Raw genomic sequence first — 21,283 nt, forward strand, 5'->3', positions numbered from 1 at the left:
GGGGCATTACTCCAGTTTTGAACCAATGTAACATCACTAAAATCACTGACGTTGCACCAACATAGCCATGGAGTCGCAGCAGTGAATGAGGCCCTGAATCAATAGAACTTCACCCTTACCATGGTCCTGGTCCCGCAGTGAGAAGAATGAGGTCAGATCCCATCTGTGCAGATTTCAGATAAGCTGATGCCTGAATATCTCCCCTGACCTATTAAAGCTAGTCACCTGCCTCACTGGAGAGGGTCCCAAACCAAATCCTGAAACTGAATGGCCCACACTGGGGGAAAGTTTTAATCTGGATCCAGACAAACTTTATAGTATGGATACATCTCCACCAGGATCAAATCTGGCCCCAAAGTCACATCCACTGGGTGCTGGTTTGGCAGCCTGTGCAAAATGTTTATAAGCTGATGTGCAGGTCCCCTCCAGCCCCACATCAAAACAAAAAGCACCATAACAGCTGGCACTTGCTGGGCCTTTGAGCAGAGCCCTCCCTCCGGGGCTGGCTGAGGAACACAATGGCCAGTACAAGGAAAACAGCTGCCTGTGCCATGCTTGTTCTGGGGCTTTTAAATAAGAGAACTCCAGCCCCCAGGGCTGTCAGTTTGGCACTAAATCCACCAAGGCTGGTTGAAAAGGGAGAACAGACATAGCTGTGTAGGGCTGACTGAACAGCATGCTCTCTGCTAACCTCTAAGACTTGATAGGTCACTGGGCTCGAAGGAGCCCCAGGAATCAGTCTTACCCCACTTGTCAGTCTTACCACTGGTCAGACAGAGAACTGCTCCCTGGCGGAATTTCCTGACCTGTTGAGCTGTAAAGCTCCCAAGAGAGACACTGACTGCACTGGCCATGTGGTGGGACCAACTGTGATACTCTCTGCCAATGCAGCACTGTCACTCTGTGCTGGCCTGGGACTCTGGAGCACCCACCCCCAGCTGTGGCCATGGTGTGTATTGAGGGGAGAGGGCTTGGAGAGCGGATAGGTCCAGTCTCAGCATTAAAAGCAGTCTCACAATGGGAGTCAGTCCCATTACAGGCCGTGCTGCTGGCCTTCTATGAGAGCAATCTCTGGCTGATGGTGGGATTTCAGAGCACACCCTGGAGCTTGAGGTCTGACCTAGGGCTCTATGAGGACTTTGGTAGAAGCCCATCAACTTGTTCTTTCATGAAGGTGGCTGTCAGTGAGGAATGGCAGTAGCCTGGGGGGGAGGGATCACCCCTTTCAACCCCTCCCCCCCACTCTGTCAGACCCCATCCTATTTTGACTCACCCCTAAAGTTTATTTCATGATCTAAAGTGAAAACCTTGCCACACACACGCTTTACCAAAGGCTCCTGCTCCCAGCCAATGGGACAGGAGTGCATGCTTTACATAAGAGAGAATTAGTCCTACTGAGTTCAGTGACTGTTGCCAAGACCTGGTGCTTCAGGACTTTCATTCATGAAATCCCTTCCCCAAAGTGCCAAGGACAGCAGTCCAGCTTCCAGCCTGCTGCAAGGGGTGAGATGCAGTGCTGCTGGCTAGGAGGACATTACTCAGTCATTCCTAATCTAGACTCTGCAGGAAAGCTGCCATCCTCTAAGGACCAGATGCCACTCACAGCCCCTTTCCTGAGGTTTGGTGGTTATAAATCAGCACAGAGCTTTGGCTTTTACCCTGGTTTGAGGAGGACAGCAAGAGAACTGTCCTATAACATACAGTTTTATGTGCCTCTGATGGGGTCTGTCTAGCTGAGGAAGAAAGGCTGAGATTAGATTAGGGTTATTAGCTAATCTTGATTTAACCATGAATTTAACTTGAGCCTGAAACAGGCTCTTTACCTTCATCTAGCTAGTTGAGGTAAACCCTAGGAAGAGAATCAACCTGAGACACTGAGGGGCCCTGATTTAATGGAAGTGCTAAGCAGCTGCAGCTCCTGTCAATTTCACCTGGAATTGTGGGTGCTCACTACCCCACACAGCCCCTCACTGGCTGCAGCTGGCACCTGATTTCATTTCTGACATTTTTGGCTTTGGTGCTCTGTACAGGAGGAGGATAATTTAATACAAAACAGGCCTTTGGCTATTCCTCTTAGTTCCTTCCTAGCCAGACAGAAAGGATTTCCCCCAGGAATCCATCTGGGACTCCTCGGAGGGGTTTATTCCTAAAGAAAAGCAACTCCCCATAGCAAATAATAGTAATAATGAAGAAAACATGATCAAATGTTCACAATAAGCACTTGTGGTCCCCACCACACCCCTAAGAATGCACAGCCCAGGGGTGTGTGGCCTTCTTCCTATCTTGGCACAAACTGCTCCAGGACCAGGACAATCCTGAGCAGATCCAAGCCTGGTGCTTCCTTTGGCCTTTTAAAATATGCTTTCCTGTCAGACTCAGTGCTCTGGGTGTGCCAGCTGACCCCGGCACCCAAGGAAGTGGGACTGTATATCAACTGGAAGGACGGCTGTGTGGTTAAGGCACTGGGTGTGGTACAGGAGCTCTTTTCATTCAATGGTTCAAGAATGCAAGGGTCAGCCGGGACTACAACATGACCTCAGCCAAGTCATTGCATCTACTCTGAGCCCCACATCCCCCCAGGTGTAACTTGGGGACAGTAATCCTCCCTCCTCTTATTTCTCTGTTTAGATTGTAATTTCTTCAGGGCAGGGATTGGCTTTCACTCCTGGTCTATGCACCCAGTTCTGTAGAAAACAGTTCTCCCAGGAAAACTATCAAGATTTCTAAAATGTTCACATTCTGCATTGGGGTGAAACAGAGACCTTCCAGAGAGAGAAACCACCAACCTCCCTAGCCAATAGCCCCATGCACATGGTGCTCCCTAGGGATGTGGGAGACCAGGTTCAAATCCCTGTTCTGAATCAGGGACTTGAACCTGGGTTCTCCTTCCCCAGGGTGGTGGCTAGTCTCTCTGGCTTTGGTTTTGACCAGAAATTCCATCTGGGACCTGACAAACCTTTCTGAGAACAGAAATAATCAAAACTGACATGGTCCCCCGGCCGGTTCTGGCATCACCAGTCAGTGTTTTCTGACTAGCCCTAAGCCTGATCTCAGCTGGAGCCCCCACCTGCTGCCCCACAGGGTGAGGGCAGTGGGTGATTAGCTTCCACTGTGGCCGCAATGCCCCCATCTCTGCTCCACCAGCGCAGCTCTGGAGCCCCTGGTGAAGAATCTGGGCCAGTCTGGGGGCCTGACACCAAGTGTGCTGCTTCTTGGCTCCCAAGGGCCAAATGTCCAGAAGGACTCATGGAGCAGCAGGCTGGGGGCAGGAATGGGGAGAGCCCCTGAGTTTAGGAAAGAGCGTGGGACAAAAATCAACAGGACACTAGGGCCAGGAGAGGAGATGTACCTTGATTCCCCCCCCCATCCCCCTCTGCCCACCAGCGCCTCCAGTCCACCCCCGCAGCCCGCCCCGCCCCAGGACAGCAGTTCCGCCCCCGCCTGTCTCCCCTCCCTTGCCCCCGCGCCAGGGTTCCCGCGAGCCGGGAGCACAGCTGGGGGGCGGGGCTTCACGGGCGGGGCCGCGGGGTGACCCTGTAGGCGCGAGCCGCACCGAGCAGCAGAGCGACTCCAGCAGCAGCAGCAGCCAGCGCAGAGCCCAGCCCGCGCGGAGCTACCACCATGCCCAAGTGCCCCCGTTGCCAGAAGGAGGTCTACTTCGGTAAGGGCGCCGCCCCCCGCTCCTGGCACCCAGCTCCTTGCCGGGGCTGCCAGGCACCCTGCCTGCCCCTGCCCCGCCTTCCCCAAGGGGTGCCCGGCACCCAGCTCCTTGCTGGGGCTGCCAGGCGCCCTGCCTTCCCCAAGGGGTGCCCAGCACCTAGCTCCCTGCTCGGGCTGCCAGGCTCCCTGCCTGTCCCTGCCCCACCTTCCCCAAGGAGTGCCCGGCACCCAGCTCCTTGCTGGGGCTGCCAGGCACCCTGCCCTGCCTTCCCCAAGGGGTGCCCAGCACCTAGCTCCCTGCCTGCCTGCCTCTGCCCTGTCTTCCCTGAGGGGTGCCTGGCACCCAGCTACCTGCTGGGGCTGCCAGGCACCCTGCCTGCCCCTGCACCACCTTCCCCAAGGGGTGCCCGGCACCCAGCTCCTTGCTGGGGCTGCCAGGCACCCTGCCCTGCCTTCCCCAAGGGGTGCCCAGCACCTAGCTCCCTGCTCGGGCTGCCAGGCTCCCTGCCTGTCCCTGCCCCACCTTCTCCATGGGGTGCCTGGCACCCAGCTCCCTGCTGGGGGTGCCAGGGACACTGTGGCTGCCCGCCCCATGGGGTGCCCTGCCTGCTGCAGCCCCTTTCTGTATGGGCTCCGTAGCACCAGAGCTCTGCAGGGGCGGCTAGAGACCTTGCCCAACCCTCTGCTCCTACACCCAGCTTCCTAGCCCTCTGCAGGGGTACAGCCCACCTGCCTGACCCTGAACACAGCTTCTAAATGGGGTGCCCTGCCTCCTGCCCCCCTTGTCTATACAGGCTCCCTGGCACCCAGCTCCCCACTGAGGCACAGCCCAGTGTCCTGGCAGCAGCACTGGTGGGTGGGGCAGGGGCAGCCATTGCCCGGGCTGGGATCCAGGCTGCGCTAGCTACATGCTGCTGCTACAGCCAGGGCAGGCTCTAGGTTTTTTGCTGCCCCAAGCAAAAAAAATTTTGGCTGCCCCCCACCCCAGCCCTGGGCTCTTCCCCCCCCCCCAGTGCCCTTCCCCACCCCAGCCCTGGGCTCTCTTTCCCCCCGCACTCCCTGCTGCCCAGCCCTGGGATCTCCCCTCCCACTGCACCCGCACCCGCTGCCACCCTAGCTCTGAGCTCCCCCCACCAGTGCTGACTCTGCCCGCTCCCCCCTCGCCTCCAGTCGGTCCGGTGCTGGCAGGGTCAGGTAAGCAGCGGGGCTCCCGGGCCGCACCTCAGCCCAGGGTCCTTCCAGCCAGGGCTCCCACCTCCAGGATCGGCCGGGACCCGGGAGGGCAGAGCTGGGGGACCACCCTGGCAGGGGCTGAGGAGCCGGGGCAGGGTAGCCCCAGAGGGAGCGGAGCCCCGGAGAGTGGGACGCAGGCCCCACACGGCAGCGCCCCTCCCTCTATGGTCCTGCTGCTGCTGCTGCTCCTGGCCACCCTGCTGCAGTCCCTGGGTGACTCGGGACATTTCGCCCAGCCCCGGCTGCGGTGCTGGGGGGCAGCCGCCCTGCGGCACCTGCAGGCCGCTCTGTGTGCCCCGTGGGGTGGCTCCCAGCCTACTTGGAGTCTGCCCAGCCCAGCCACAAGGTGCGGCACTGCTCCCCATGGCGTGAGCCTCAGCGGCCCCAGGGAGCCACCACGCGCTGCTGCCAGGACCAGCTCTAGGCTTTTGCCGCCTGAATTGGGAGCGGGGGGGGAAAGATGGCCAGAATGCCGCCCCTGAAAATGTGCTGCCCCAAGCACGTGCTTGGTTTGCTGGTGCCTAGAGCCGGCTCTGGCTACAGCTGGTGTTTGGTTTGTGCCCAGCACTGTTGTCATCACTGCCCCCTGCCCAGCAATGTGGGAGGAGATCAGTGTTCTGGGACAAGCTGTCTGAGAACCCCACGGTTTCTGTGAGAAGGGCTCAAAATCCCTCCCCCCACCATCTGCCTGCACAGCTCGGGGGTCCCGTGCAGCCTGGAAGGAGCTGGGTTTGCAGGGCTCCAGCAGACTGGCATTAGTGCTGGTCCTTGCGGGTTGAGCTGGGATGTGTAGGCTGCACAGATTCCTGTTAACATCAAGGGCAAGCGCTGCCCCCTCTCCCCTTGTGCAGGGGCTCTGAGCCGGCAGGGCTGGGGAAAGCTGACTGGCACGGAGGCTGTGCAGAGCCATGGCAGGAGGAGTCGTCCGAGCAGGGTTCCTCTCCCTGGGCCTCCCTGCAGCCTTAGGAAGATGCTCTGATTTATGGTTCTCTTGCATGCCTCCCAGCTATGAGTAAGGAGACTTGAACAGCAGCAAACTATTGCAGACAGCTGTATGCTTTACAAGCGAGGAAGTGCTCTCAAAACCTAACAAGTTCTTTTATTATCATTAATTAAAAAGGTCTTTGTAATTAACACCCCCCCCCCCCCAGATAGCCCATGCCCCTTAGGCCCCTTAGGCCTTCAGATCTCTAGTAATGTCTGGAGGATCTGGCAGTCCATTTGTATAAACCAGTGGTTTTCAACCTATTTACCAGTGTAGGCTGCATATGCAGCCCACTATATGTTATATTTTTACTACCTGTATGGCCCTGAGGATGTTACATGGATCGCAGCTGTGTGCTCATTGGGCTGCAAGCCAGACACAGGTTGAGAACCACTGGTACAATCGATAGTCCTAGAAAACCAAAGATTTCCTGGTTAAGTAATGAGAAATAACAAAGCGCATAAGATGGGGGGAGTTTCCATTGTAGTTTTAAAACCGTTTCATTGTAGTGCTTTTATACTGTCCCACTGGATTCTGAGTCCACAGGCTGATACAGTTTTTGAAGTCTGTTGAGAGATAATATCCAAAGCCAGTGAAAATACTATGTTCTCGTATAGCTGCCCATCATCAAGGGAGGGCTGGGGGATGGGCTATATTTTAGTATTAGACACTGAATCTGTTTTTGATTCTGAGATGTTTCCATCTAAGCTGTGTCCATTGTGTATCTTCTGTCTAACGTCTAAAGAGGATTCTTCTGGCAGTAGCTAGTACTGTCGGTGGCCATTTGGTTCCAGAGGCAAACATGTAAAACAACTAATACTCTGGTTTTAGATCTTTTATATCAGGGGCTCAATTCATCAGTCCCTGTGCTTTGTGTGGTCATTTACACCAGTTCAAGGTGAGCACAGAGCTCTACCAAGTAAATCTGGGTGAATGTTTTTCAGCTGACAGGGAATTCCCTGAAAAATGCATTTTTCAGGGCACTGAAACTATTTGTGACTTCAGGTCAAATTCAGCAAATAGTTTCGGCTGAAAAAACCTTGAAAACAACTTTTGGAATTGTCCATACGGTTTTGCAAATTTGGATATTTTGTTTTGAATCATCATCTTCAAAACAGTTCATTTGACCCAAACACAATTTTAGGAGCTTTTTTGTTTGTGAGAAACCAAAAAAGAAATCCGTTTCAGTTAGAAATAAAGTGAATTTTTCAATTTGGCCAGCAGACCAAAAACCTCAATTATTCGCTCTGCTCCTAAGGATGAACGGTGATGGTTTGCACAACTTGCCAGTCACAAAGGGTGACCATGAATCAGAGGCCAGGTCTTTCAGAAGTCACCAAACGTACATATGAGAACTTGCAACAATATGTTGTGTATGCAAATGAACACCTCTGAAAAACTGCTCTGGGAGATCCTTCTGCAACTTAGAATCATAGAAGATTAGGGTTGGAAGAGACCTCAGGAGGTCATCTAGTCCAACTCCCTGCTCAAAGCTGGACCAACATCAACTAAATCATCCCAGCCAGGGCTTTGTCAAGCCAGGCCTTAAAAACCTCCAAGGATGAAGATTCCACCACCTCCCTAGGTAACCCATTCCAGTGCTTCACCACCCTCCTAGTGAAATAGTGTTTTCTAATATCCAACCTAGACCTCCCCCACTGCAACTTACTCCCTCTTTGTTTTCTTCTGTGCTGGAACGTCTTGTAAGTCATTGTACCAAGGCCCTTTCCTCTCAGGATGTCTGCCCCACTGAACAGAATAGGTTAACATGGAGCCTCAGTGCTTTGATTGTCTCCAAGCCATTTGATGGGCACTGAAGCAAATCACTAGAGGCATGGTTCAGAGGTGCTGGCTTACTGCCATGTTACACTTCCCTCCAAGCTAATATTTTGGTCCTTTGTTCCAACAGGACCATTCTCAGCTTCATCATAGATGTTTGCTTAAGGTGGACAGACTGGATGGGCAGGGAGTGAGCCACCCAGAGACTCTGGATGCTCCAGTCCAGAGTTCAACACCAGGATCAGTTAAAGTGGTTCCTAAAAACTTTACAAGGCAAATTAGTTTGATTCTGAACAGCAAATTCTGCCTTTGATCACAGTCACGACTACCTGGGCATAACAGAGGGCACCACGTAATCGTGAATGTCTTATTGTAATAAGGCTACAATGCAGAGGAGACATGTATCTGCAAGGCTTGCTTTTCTAAAAACTATCACTATATGCCTTGAACAGACTTTGGGCCTGATCTGACTTCCCTGGGAGTTGGATCCAGCCCCTAGTAAGGAGCAGATGGATGACCACACCCTGATTTGGAAGGAATTTCCAAAAAGCCGCAGATTTCTGTACTGACTCAGAGTACTTAACTGGGTTACATGATCCCACTTCCTGCCATGGGTGTATTTCAAGAGGTTTGGGTAGCTAGTCCTGGCAATAACCTTTGCTGCAGTCATTTAACTCCATCTACTAAAATCACATACAGAAGTTCCCCAATCTCTTGGTTCCCCATGTCCCTGGCATAAAAACTCTGATGTGTTTTGCTGAGAGCTAGAAGTGGATGCTGGCCCTATAAGTACTTTTATTTTTGAAATGTATTGAATAAATCTGTAAGACGTGGACTGGGAACATATTGGTTTTTTTTTCTTTCTTTCTTTCTCTCTCTTATATTTCTGGTTTGCTTGTGGGGTGTGTTGTACTTTTCTGTCTACTGTGCCAGAAAAATAATAATCAGGGAATGGCTCAGAACACAAGAATTTCAGAGTTTGTACATTCCAGCTCTCTGTGATGGAGACTTAACTGTTTCTCTGTTTTCCTATCCATTCATATTTGCCTGTCATTTAAGATAGTGCCTACACTAGAGAAATTTACTAAAGAATCCAGGTATAGACAAGATTCTGATAGCTGAATCCATTTTTACCAACATTTTAGTTACTTACTTTCAATAGATTCAACCAAAAGGGAGTAAAAATCAGTCCTGGTGGCAAGAGCCTTGTCTACACTATTGGTGCTAACACCCATTCCAATAAAGTGGTAGTAGCACCAGTGGGAATTTTTTGTAAGTTTCCTCAATGTAAACAAGGCTTAAACCTCCCTTTAAAGTACAGTTCTACTTGAAATGGTGACTAAAATTGGCATTGTGAAGTTTCACGTCTATGGCAGCTTATTTACTCCAGGTAATATTTGCTACGATTACTAGTAAAAAATGGTTTTAATAGAACTGTCAACACCTAAAACCCCCGAGTCTAAAGACAGGTTGGTTTTGTTCTGGTTTGCACATCTCTGGGCATAAACACTATATACCTTCAATCTATCATTATTAATTCAGTTGATCAACTCAGAAGAGAATCCAGTTGTCATTTGCACAGCTGGTCTAGCCCTGCAGGGCTAACAGGAATGAAAGATACTGTGCAGTGAAGTAAGCAGATGTAGCTTTGTAAGTGCAATGGGTCTGTTGAGCAAGGAAGTGCTCTTTTCATGAAGTTAGTCACATGACCTCAGCTGTACAAGACCGAGTTTAATGCAAAGGCCAAGGAGAGTCCAAAATCAGTTGTAAGCTCTTATTTCTAAGATCACAGCAGTAACACTGGTCTTGTATAAGCAGTCTTGGAATAAAAAGAAAAATACAGCATTTCTCAGCTAAGAGTCCCCATACTGGAGGTCTTGTATGGCTGGTATATGGAGTCTTTTGCTCAGATTTAGCTGCCACTTAACTACATTTCACTTACACCATCTAGTTCTTCACTCCAAGCTGGAACCTGAAGGGCCTGGCTGTTAATTCAATGAGTTACTTCAATGGTCCTTGATGGGATTTCAGTTGATATGTTTGACAGATCATAAAGAGGAGAGAGAGCAGGATCATAGGAGTGCAGTGAAGACTGATGGCCATAGTGGTCATGGAATGGTATTTACAGATCACTTCATCAGCACTAAATCACTACCTGCATGGGGAGATATTGCAGCACCAGAGTCTGGAAGCTCTCCTAGTGAGAAGTCCCAGTCTCTGGGAATATAGTGCCTAGGCAGTGATAAGTTTCTCTAAACATTCCTCCAATAGGGGTGAAAGGTGCCCAAGTGACACTCCTGGAGTCTGAATTCCTTCCAGAAACCCTAGAATAAAAAGAAAGGCTCAGCATCTCTTTCAGATGTAGAACAGGCACGGCAGAGATTGCTGCCCCCCACCCCATCATGCCTCACTCCTGACCTACAGAGGTGGCCCCCTCTGGGTTATAATATAATAAATAATAATATAAATAAAAGTTGCGTCCCCCCCCCACCCCGTAGCCCTATTAAATGTAACAGAGCAATCATCCTTCCAAAGAACTTTTAAAAATCAGCCTATAGAATTCCATAGCAGTGTGCGCCTCCTGAGGCAGGGTGGTCCTCTGCCTGGAGAGACCTGCGTTCGAGTTTTTGCTCTGCCACAGGCTTCCCGTGTAACCTTAGGGAAGTCACTTCACTTCTCTGTGCCTCAGTTCCCCTCTGTGCAATGGGGGTGATAGTGTAGCTCGGTCTCACCGGCGTGTTGTGAGGATAAATGCGGTAAAGATTGAGGTGCTCAGATTCTCCGGTAGTGGGGGCCACGTTACTATCTAAGACGGATCCAAGGGGTTTCTGTAAAAAGCCTTATTGTAATTTGTCAGATTCTGAAGCCTTTTAGAACAACTTCTAAAGAACCGTGTTTAATTTCAGTGTAACCCTGTCGGTTTCCTCCCTGTTGAATTCTATAAGGCTTTTTCATAAAGGGGATTTGGGCTCATGCCCCCTTCCCCAGATAGTCCCTGGCCCGCTTGTTGGAGCTACAAACAAGGGTGCTATTTCACGCCATGATGTTGGTATCTGTGATGTGGGGCCTGCCTGCTAGGAGCATTTTGAGATCCCCTCTCTAGTGATCACTTCTCTCCTGGAGTTAATGGTCACACCCAAGTCACGGGCTCCCTGCCCACCCAGAAAAAGAGTTGTAATGCCAAAGCCCTAGCAGACCAGCACTCCTCACCCAGCACTCTGCTGCAGCAGCCGAGCACGGAGTGGAGAGGTATTGGTCCATAGGAAGAAATTTTGTCCCCGAGCTCAGGCCCCTGCCTTTTTCAGGCATGGAAAATCCACTTGAAGGTCTTGGCACTGAAAGGGTTCCTATGGAAAGCTCAGCGTTATCACTTAATACACATCCGTGAGTGCAGCTGCTAATAGAAAGAACACACTAGCCTCTTTAGCAAATTACATCCTTTGTGCTGTAGTTAAAGTCCATCCTGTATTCTTTCCTTCTTAATGTAAACCTGTTCCGGACCTGGGGAGTAACCTCATTGTTCCTTTTGTAGCTGCCTCGGGGGCTATTTTCAGTTGCCTGAACCCAGGCCAGTCTCCAAGCACACTACTGTTTGCTGTGGCTTTTAGCGAGAAATGTGTCCCCAACACCCTGGCAGCAGGAGGTTCCCTGTATTTGTGGGTTGGAAAAAGGATGTTTTGCAATACTTTGCTTCCCAGTGTTGATCCAGGTGTCTCTCCCCCCATGATTGTCAGACAGGTTTTCACATGTGCCAAAAGGGGAAGTTACCTTGGAATTTAAGGGATTATTGTAACCGGTGTTAATTGAAGTCACTGGTTTTCAAGTTCAGATGCCAACTTGTGCAGAAGAATTTCTACTAGACTAGAGGAGGGCAGTCCTTGCTGGGTGAGGGCTGGCTGTACTCTGGTGTTCCCTAAATTTGACTCTATTGCCATTTTCCTTCTGCAAGTCTCAACATCTGAACAAGTTTTAATGTGAACAGTAATGAATCTGTGTCAAACGGAGACACATAGGCTCTTCCAGAAAGGAATGGGGAGGTAATGATGCAGCAGGCGCTTCAGAGTTCATATCTTCCGACTGGCAATAATTTGCCTAGAATCAGACACCAGAGCCTATGTGAGAAATGCTTGTACAAGCCATGCTTTTGTGTGTGCAAAGCAAGTACTTTGCATGCTATTACCTGTTTTTCTGCCCGCACATGCACATGCACGGGCTGCATGGATTTTCATTTATTTTGCAAGTGCAGTGTAGGTGTCTGAATTTGAAAACTGTCAGTCCCCCTCCAGGACAAGCAAGTGTCAAACAGTGAGTGAGCCCCACTGAAAGCTGGAATGAGAGATGCCCCAGTAGCTTTTGGATTTAATCATTGGGAACACAAGGCATTTTTCCAAGTATAGAACTCTTACAGCGACCACACTGTTTGGGTCCAGGACAAACAACAGGACAGACGCGTGTAGAGTGCAAAAGTTCACAGAGTTTACTGAAGCAGCTCCCCACCTCTGCCATGGCATCCTCCCCCTGTGACAGTTTCCTTACACCTCTCTGGCCTGTCCCAGCCCGCACAGGCAGCCCCAGAGTCCTTACGTAGTAAAGCAAAGAAGCGGTGCCATGAAGATGATGAACTCAGTCGTCCTGTGCCAGCCATACCATCCTCCGGAAGGCTCCAGCAGTCTCTGCAGGGAGGCTGGGCTGGGCACAAAGGGCTGTTTTTCTGGGCTGGCCAGCCAGCTCCTGAGCTGTTCTCATCCCTTGTTAAAAGCCCCTCTGATACCTGACAGCGAGTGCAGGTGTAGCGGGGTGGGGATGAAGGCCCACAGCAGCTCGCCAACCCTTGCTTGCTCGGTGTTGGGTGCATATGCCTCATCACAGCTCCTGAATGGTACTCTTTTGTTTCCGCACTCTGACAGCTGAGAAGGTTACCTCCCTGGGGAAAGACTGGCACCGACCATGCTTGAAGTGTGAGAAATGCAACAAGACTCTGACTTCAGGCGGCCATGCTGAGGTAAGGGGTGAGGTGGCCGGCCACCAGCTCTGTGTCACTGTAACTCTTAGCTGCATCTTCCAACGCGTAGGACAGATATGTCAAGAAGCTTTAATCAGCTGCTTCTTTATACCCCTCACCTGTGGGTGGCAGCATAGTGCACGCTGCCATTGCAAAGTTGATCCTCAGGTACTCCACAGCACAAGGGGCCCATATTTCACAGCCCCAGCTCCAAAATTCTGCAGCAGCATGACTTTATCCCCGCACCATGCAGTACCCTCATTCCCATCCCCCTCACACTCATAGTAATATTATTAGGGTTGGAAGGGACCTCAAGAGATCATCAAGTCCAACCCCCGGCTCAAAGCAGGGCCAATCCCCAAATGGCTCCCTCAAGGGCTGAACTCACAACCCTGGGTTTAGCAGGCCAATGCTCAAACCACTGAGCTATCCCTCCCCCCAGGCTCAGCGAGGTACAAATTGTTGCTGGGTATTTCTGAGGGTGGGGTTCTTACTGTACTCTCCAGCCAGCCTGGCTCTGTTTCCCTGGCCTCTGTTCCTGCAGTCTGTCTGGCTCAGACCTTCCTTCACCCCTGGAAGCAGGGAGCTTATAGTAAGCTTCAGCAGCTCATTGCCCTGGGTCTGGACTGCTGGGGGATCTCCAGGCCACCTAGCTAACCAGCCTATGTTTCTGGCTTCTCCCTGCTCCTTGGCTGCAAGCTGGACTCCTAGTGCAATGGTCTCCAAAGTGGGGTGCGCAAGAGGATCCTTGGGGGGGGGGTGCGCAGCTGGAGGAGCACTTTTTTTTTTTTTTTTTGCTTCATCAGTTCGGGCGGGAGTCCGAGCGGCTTTTTTTTTTTTTTTCTTTGGCAAAAGTGGTAGAGCCGGCGCGACAGGGGTGCGTGCTCAAAATTTTTGTACTGATGTGGGTGCGCGATCAAAAAAGTTTGGAGATCACTGTCCTAGTGTATGCGCTGTGCACAGTAAAATCATCTCCTCATTGTGGGGAAATTTGGAGAGCAAAAGGCAGGTTGCACCTGACCAGAGGAGGTCTGGCTGCAGCAAAACAGTAATGCCAGGGCAAGAGGGCTGCATTCCATGGCATCCTGGGGCCAATGGCAAGCTCCACTGCTGCAGAATCACAGGGTGCATGGTGCCCTGCCTGAGACGAGCGGGGAGTTCACAGCTATTGGAGCTATTGGATCAAGCGCTATGCAGATGCAGGCAGCCATCGCTGCATCAGTTACTTAGGTCTCAGACTTGAGGGCCAGAAATTGAATTTTAAAAGAGGGAAGCTGAGATTCTGCAGCAAGGTATGAGTTCTTTGGTTGATTCCATGGAATATGGGACTACCGGGGGCCCTGCCTCGAAGTAGCAAGAACTCTGCATTAGCCAGCTCCAAGCTGGGGGCTTGCTGTGTGTGAGAGCAGGCTGGTTTGCCAGCATCAGGCTGGCCCGGTGAGTGAGGTGCCATAATAATTGAACTAACCTGACAGGACAGAGACAGTGGCCAGTCCAGGTCCCCTGCAGGGGGGATTTGGTGAGTTGGAGAAATCCTGTAGTTAACTGAGGGAATTCCCCATTGTGTGTAACAGGGCAGAGAGTCACTAGGATTGTGGGCTGGGTGGCGCAGGGTGCCCTAGCCTTATCCAGAGACCTATGTCCAGAGCAGGTCTCAGGTGAGGAGGAACGTGAGGACCTTAGAAAAGGCTGTCACTTGGCTCTCCTGGCATGTGGCTGTTTCTTTAGTTTAGCAAAGCTGTAGTGAGGTCAGGACTCCACTCGGGGTGAGTGGCAGAACCATGGCAGGGCCCAGGACTGGAAGAGCAGGCAGTTGGGGAGGTCACTGACACAGCTGGGACAAGAGAGCAGGGCCCAGGAGTTGTTAATCTAGCTCCATACTCTCAGTGTTAAGAGTGGGCCCAGTGACTGAGCAGTGCCTGTTCTGATGCCCAGTTCCTGGGCCCTGCTCGTCTCAGACTCCCCGGAGTAATGTGGCACTGAGGAGTCTCTTCTCTCTCTGCAGCATGATGGGAAGCCCTATTGCAACCAGCCGTGCTACTCTGCCTTGTTTGGACCCAAAGGTAAGTTTCTCCATGCTTGGGGCTTCCCACCTCTCCCTGGCTGGATATTGGGTACCGGCACCGGTGGTGTCTGTCTCCTGGGATTCTTGCTCAGAAGCATGATCACATGTTCCTTCCAGCACACAGATCCATGCACATACACCCCTGCGTCCATCTACAGCCACTCCTGCCTGAACTCCCAGCTCCCAAGCCCCCCATGCACTCCCCACAGCCACTCCCCCTTAGCCCCTTGTCCCCTTGTCTTCCCCCATATGTCCCTAAACTCGGGGGCAAACCGCTAGAGCCATGTGCACACCCCTGAATACACCTACACCCATTACACTTTACACCTGTCCTCCCCTTCACAATCTCCACTCATACAGCTGTCAGCACACATCCACCTGCGTGCAGTCACCCTTCGATGTCCACTCATGCCTCCTTCCCCTTTCTCCAGGGGCCGGGCAACTTTCCCTTGACTGCTTTGTAGGCACTGCCTCAAACTTGAATTGTGGCCTTTGGAGCAGAAGCTCTGTCTCTCACAGTCTCCGGTCACGTTGGCTGGAGAGGTGCTCCTCTGGATCTGCACTGTGGTTTCTCTCTGGGTAGGATGTTCAAAAGGTCTCAGCGCTGGCCCAGCTCCGAAGTCAATGGGAGTTTTGCTTTTTACTTCGGCAGGAGCAGAGTTAGGTCAATGCTGGGGCCTGACCTACACCTATAATTTAGGTCAATCTAGCTTCATGCCCAGACCACTGTAGTTAGGTCAGCCTAACCCATGATATAGAGGTGGCTAGGTCGACAGAGGGATTCTCCCATTGACCTAGCTACCTCCAATCAGAGAGGTGGATTGCCTGCGTCGACAGAAACCCCCCTTCTGTCATAGCAGGAAGAATCTACACTGCAGTGCTCCAGCAGCACAGCTGTAGTGCTGTAACTGTTGCTGTAGTGTAGACGTACCCTGAGTGTTTGGAAGTAATCTCATCCTCCCCGTCTTCAGATTCTATGGTCACAGTTTTGTCCTCTGTTGCACAGGTGTGACTCTCCCCAGAGCTGGTGGGCATGGTACCAGTGTGAGTGACGGCACAAATGGGCCTGCTCATCTGGACATGGCATGAGTTGACTTAAGTGCTTTGCAACATTTCACTGTAGTGAGGTAGTCTAGTGTGAAGGTGTATTCATGCTTTCACAGGCCACCCACGCTGCCCGACCCAGCTGTGTAGTCATAGATTGAAGAGTGTGAAAACTCTCAGGCCCGTGCAATTTGCCAGAACCTCTTAGAGGCTTTGAGGAGAGGAGAATGCTGAAGAGAAGGAATCTCAAAACTTGTGGGGCTCCAGACACTGACTCAGCAAGCTTTAGGAAGTTTTGAGTTACAGGTCTGAATTCTCTCCTCCCTGCTGCCACCCCCCAATACCCCTGGCCCCCCAGCTCTTTGGTTTCAGGTTCAATAAACACTCCTTTGGAATGTGATTTGCTGAATGTGATTGTTGATGTGGCGCCAATGCTAGAGGCTGTGGAATTCCACTTGAATTTCTGCCCCGCCATCCATTCTGTGGCTGCTGGGGTGTAATGTGAAGTGTCGTCTACATGCCATTCCAAGTCAGCAGGATATTGGCTTAAGCTTGAACAGCAGCTAGTGGGCTATGCTGGACAATGGGTCAGCCAGAGCTATGCAGCTGTTGCTTGTCAGCATGTAGGTTGGCCGGGAACGTGGAATCCTTCTCTTTATCTCTAGAAGCTACAAGGGTAAAATGCCAGGCTGCGCCAGGCCATTGGGTGGGAGAACTAGAGTCAAACGTGACTGTAGCCTGCCCCCTCCTGCTGCTAGGCGAAGGGTTCCTCCAGCAGCATCCTCAGTCTCCGGAGGATGGGACCCACTTGTATCCCCCCGAGGCACCTCAGCGGGCTCAGAGGAGCTGCTGTCCTGCTGCCAGGGCAGGGCTAGCACAGCAGTAGCTGGAACCCTGATGACACCAGTTCAGATTCCTTAATTCCTGAGTATGCAGCCTGGGTAGGATTGTGGCAGGGAAGGAGAGCACTGAGGGTACACCTACACAGCAATCAGACACCCATGGCTGGCCTGTGCCAGCTGAAATTAAACAGGCTAAGGGGCTGTTTAATTGCAGTGTAAACATTCTGGCTTGGGCTGCAGCCTGAGCTCTGGGACAGCAGAGAGAAGGGTAGAGTGGCACACTGCTCCACACAGCTGGTTTGGAGGGTAAATTGAAAGATAACCCACATGGTGACCACATTCCTCCCACACACAACAGGGGTTTCCTCCCCTCAGTCCCCTGGTCTCAAGTCCCTTCCCCAGAGGGAAGCCATCACCCAGTAACCCCATAACAGAGGCATGTTCCCCACCAGGGATAAGCAGCTGCCTCCCGGGCTGCTAGCCCCATGCTCACCCTGTTCTGTCCTAGCCGTTCCCCTGGGCCTGGTTTTCAATGCTTGGCACTCACAGCTGGAACCAGCTTTCCAGGAGGATTCCACACCCTTTGTGCCACTTGGCCTCTTTAGGCATCAGCCTCGATTCCTCCTGCTGCTCTTGTCTTGGGGTGCTACCACCACAGCCCTGCAGGGGGCAAGGTGGAACTGCACCTCGGGGAGGCAGTGTCTCTGTCAGGGCTGCTCCTAGCGCACCTTGCGCCAGCCAATCGGCTGCCCTTGAATGGCTCCCTCTCCTGGTCTGCAGGCCTGCGGGGAAGGGGCAGGCAGGTCATTCCCCAGCGTCCTTTTCGGCAGCGACTCCCTGAGAGGGGAGCAGGAGTAAGCTCTGGGGATGCTGTTGTGAGCAGCCCCACAAGGCTGGGTAAGGTGTGCTCACACCCCAGTCCCTTTCACAGCCATGCAGGGGTTGAGTGCTGTCTGGGCTGTTGAGGCAGGGACTCTGTGGCTATAGGGCTGAGCTCTTTTCCTCTTGTGATTCTCCTGCTCTTTGGAGCCAGTCCCCTGGAGGGAAAAGCCGCTCGCTGCTCCTTGCACATAGGCCCCCTGTAATGCTGTGTGGGCTGGGTCTAATCAGCACTTGTAGGGCTGGAGTTCTAACAGACCATGACAGGACTCGGGCTACCTGCAAGGGGGCTGTTCACTTCCAGCATTCTGTAGGGAGGGGCCTTACACTATGCACTGTTTTTATATAGACGTGTAGGACTGGATGGGACCTTGAGAGGTCTCCTAGTCCAGTCCCTGCAATTTGAACATGAATTTGCTGCTGCTAAAATCCCCTGTGTCTGCGGAGGGCGGGCATGGCAGGAGCAGCTCCAGTGCTGGCTTCCCCGGGGCCTGCCTCCCATCAGTGTGCTCCTGCTGAGACGGGAGTTGAGCCCACAGCACATGCGCTCCTTGCTCGCCCTTTCCACTGAGGCTGACAACTCTGGGCCAGCTAGCTAGTGCTCCTCCATTTGTGACCTGGACTCCTGTGCCACTGAGTGACTAGGACCCATTGTCCCACTTCACACAGGCTGCTGCCCAGCTCTCAGCCCTGAGTGCACTGGGTCACTGCTCACCGTGGGCCACGTTGAGCTAGTGACCCAGCTATTAAAGCCTCTGACTCTTGTTCCAGCTCCCCTGTACTCCAGTTAGTGTTTCCCTCTCTATCTGGAGGGAAGTTGGGCCCCAGTGTATGAGTGGTTTCCATTTGAAATGCCGTATTGTAGATGGCTCTGTCTCAGTCCCCTCTAAAGCCATGGGTGGGCTGGCAGAGGTGTTTCCTGGGCCTTTGGCTCATGGCCCTGGGAATATTCAGGCTGTGGTCGTTGTTCTCCCCCCAGCTTGGATGTTGTGTTTGGTCTCTGCACTCTGTGGCTGTTCCAGGGCACCAGGAGATGTGTCTCTCACTGCACTCACTCTTATTTGTATTGCCACAGTGCCTTGGAGCCCTGTCGTGGACCAGGGCCCCGCTGCACTGCACAAAAACAGCAGCCCCTGCCCCAAAGAGCTGCCAATCAGTGTAAGAGAAGAACGACAGACGGCTATAGACGGTCTGGGAGAATATGGGTCAGCAGGAGAGGCAGTGGTCTCACTAGCCCAAGGGCTCTCCCAGCCATGGCACTGGTTCCTGCTCCCTGCTTCTGATGCCTCAGGTGGTAATGATCCCATTCTGATTCTCTTGCAGGATTTGGCCGGGGCGGTACCGAGAGTCACACATTCAAGTAAACCTCAGGTAAAGGCTTCTCTTAATGGTCATGTTGCATTGCGCCAGCCCTAGCATCCTAGGCCTTGTCTCCTAGAACATAGCTGGATTCCCATTGCATCCCTGGGGCTGGCATCCTTCCTCCAGCTCATGTGATTCAGAACCTGTCCCCACAGGAAAGTGGCTAGAGTGACGTGCCTTCTCTCAGCCTTGGTAAGCCAGAGCTAGCATACCCAAGAGCAGAGCCAGATTCACACTTTGTTCTACGTCTGAGAGCCCCAGTCATGCTCTGGCCAGCTTTGAATGCTGCCCCTTATGCCCTGGCACCTCTGTTCAGTTGCAACCCACTGATCAGCGTGTGTTATGTGTTCCACTTGGTGCCTGATCCCCAGAGGACATGAGTCTGTGACAGTCCCTAGCTAGAGAGCCTGGCTCTCTAACTCGCACCTTAACTCTGGCCGTCCCCAGTTCGTCCCTGGAGTCAAAGATGGGGGGCTGTCACAGGCACTGCTTTGTTTCCTGGGTATCTACCCAAGAGCTGTGTCCATTCATCACTGAGCCCTCCATGCAAGCGCTATGCTGCAGCCCTGTTGTCTGACCTTTCACCTGCGTTTCCTTTTGCTCCGTCTGTAGGGCTGGATGGAGAGGATTCCCGGTGGAGCCTGGGGACAGCACAAGCACCATGACAAATGCCTTTTTAATTCACTATGTAATTAACTAGCACATTAAAAGTAATAAATTACCTAGAGGAATTTAGCTGGCGGTGACGGGAGAGTCTCTGCTCTGTATCTATCAGGATGTGGTGCGGGGGACGGGGGAGTTGGCCAATATCACTGAAAGCCTTGTGGAAAAAAAGAAGTTTCCAGATCCCCTTCCAGCTAAATATGTAGCCCTGCTTTCAAACCCAACCTCTAGCGGCAGGATTCTGCATATGTATTTGCAGCCACTAATAAAGCCAGAATGAAAGCCGCTTCCTCACTGTAGTAATGTGTTCTGCTGACCGAGGGACTCCAAGGATCAGATAACGAAGCGCTTGTGATCTTTAAAGGACCTCAGCAGTCTTTGGACGAAGCCCCTATGAGACTTGGAGCTTTGTGCTGCTGCAGTCTGCTGGGCCAGCTGAGGTCTTGAGCTCCTCCAGGGAGTCACTGCGCATTCTTACCTGAGGGCCAGTAGCCATGTCACTTTCAGCGGGCAGCACGGAATCGGAGCTTCTTGCCCTCTACCAAGCAGCTGCCTTGGCCAGGGGCTGGGAGAGCAGAGACATGGCATTGGCTGAGTCTGATGAAAGTCAATCCCAGAGCCAAGCATGATCAGAGCCGGCAGCCTCACTATTCCTCCCATAGCCTCAACACCCAGGAAAACACAGACCTGCAGCGTCTCACGTGACAGCCCTTGGGGCAGAGAAGCAGCCCCCCAGTAACTCCCTGTGGAGTCTCAAGCACAACCCCACCCCCTCCTGCCAGGACCCACCGCACAGCAAACGAAACTTTGTGGTCTGTAGTAGAGGCTGCTGACGGGGCCAGTTCTAGGGTCTCACTGCTGCCAGGGGCAAGGGGGTGGCTTGAGGTCCCTGGATGCTGCTAGTTAAAAAACAAACAGCCTTTCTGAAGTCCTGGCCAGGTTAAAAAAGGAACGTTTGGCTACTGGGCCTGTTTTAGCTGGGATTTATAAAGGATGAAGCCTGTACATGCTGCACATAGCTTAGCCTTTCTGACAATAATCTGGGGCCCCTTGAAGATTATTTGGGGAGGCAAATATCCCCTTTGCCTGCCCCCTCTGCCCCCCCATAGCTCTGGGCCTGGCTGCTGATAGACCTGGTCACAGCCCATTCCTAGCTCAGTTGCAGAGATGGGGGCAATCTCCTGGCCTGAAGCAGGACTCGGAGGGGTTAAAGGAGTCAGATGGCATCATTTGTGCCCGACAGGCATCCTAAAACCAGAGAGGGAGGGCAGGCAAGAACGAGGTCAGACAGCCATTTGTGTAAGGGTAGCCTTGTTCCCCAGCCCTGCCTTTTCTATCTCAGCTAGTATCACCACAGTGTCTGAGCACCCATAGGCTTCACTCTATTTATTCTCACAACCATCTGAGAGGCAGGGAAGTGCTGGGAGCCCCAGCTGGGGAATGGAGGCCCAGAGACAGGAATGGGCACAGTATTTAGGTGCCTGGTTAGATCACTGACCCACCTCAGTGCTTTTGAACCCCACCAGGTACTGACACCCCTTTGGCAATCTGGCTGTAAGTGATGTGCCCAAGGCCCCCTGGAAACTTGTGGCAGAGCAGGGAATTGCACTCAGGCCTCAGAAGTACCAGGGTGCTCTCTCTAGCCACTGTCCCATCCTATGGCTCATCTCACATGTGGCAGACCACAGTTCTTCAAGCAGCTCCGGAACCCGTGGGAGCAAGAGCAGTTGAAAGTCAGAACCGAACAGTTGTGTCGAGTAGCGACGCAC

The 21,283-nt window shown here is 52.4% G+C and overlaps 1 protein-coding gene across 1 annotated transcript; it reads left to right on the top strand.

The window, feature by feature from the left end:
- Positions 1-3,501: 3,501 nt before the first annotated feature.
- Positions 3,502-19,800, top strand: CRIP1 (cysteine rich protein 1). The gene is made up of 5 exons (XM_045026309.1): positions 3,502-3,661; positions 12,565-12,659; positions 14,665-14,722; positions 18,813-18,860; positions 19,464-19,800. Exons 1-4 carry the CDS (start codon positions 3,622-3,624, stop codon positions 18,851-18,853), a joined length of 234 nt encoding a protein of 77 aa, XP_044882244.1. The 5' UTR covers positions 3,502-3,621; the 3' UTR covers positions 18,854-18,860; positions 19,464-19,800.
- Positions 19,801-21,283: the final 1,483 nt, after the last annotated feature.

Source organism: Mauremys mutica, chromosome 8 (assembly GCF_020497125.1).
Source record: "Mauremys mutica isolate MM-2020 ecotype Southern chromosome 8, ASM2049712v1, whole genome shotgun sequence".
In the NCBI taxonomy this organism is placed as follows: Eukaryota; Metazoa; Chordata; order Testudines; family Geoemydidae; genus Mauremys; species Mauremys mutica.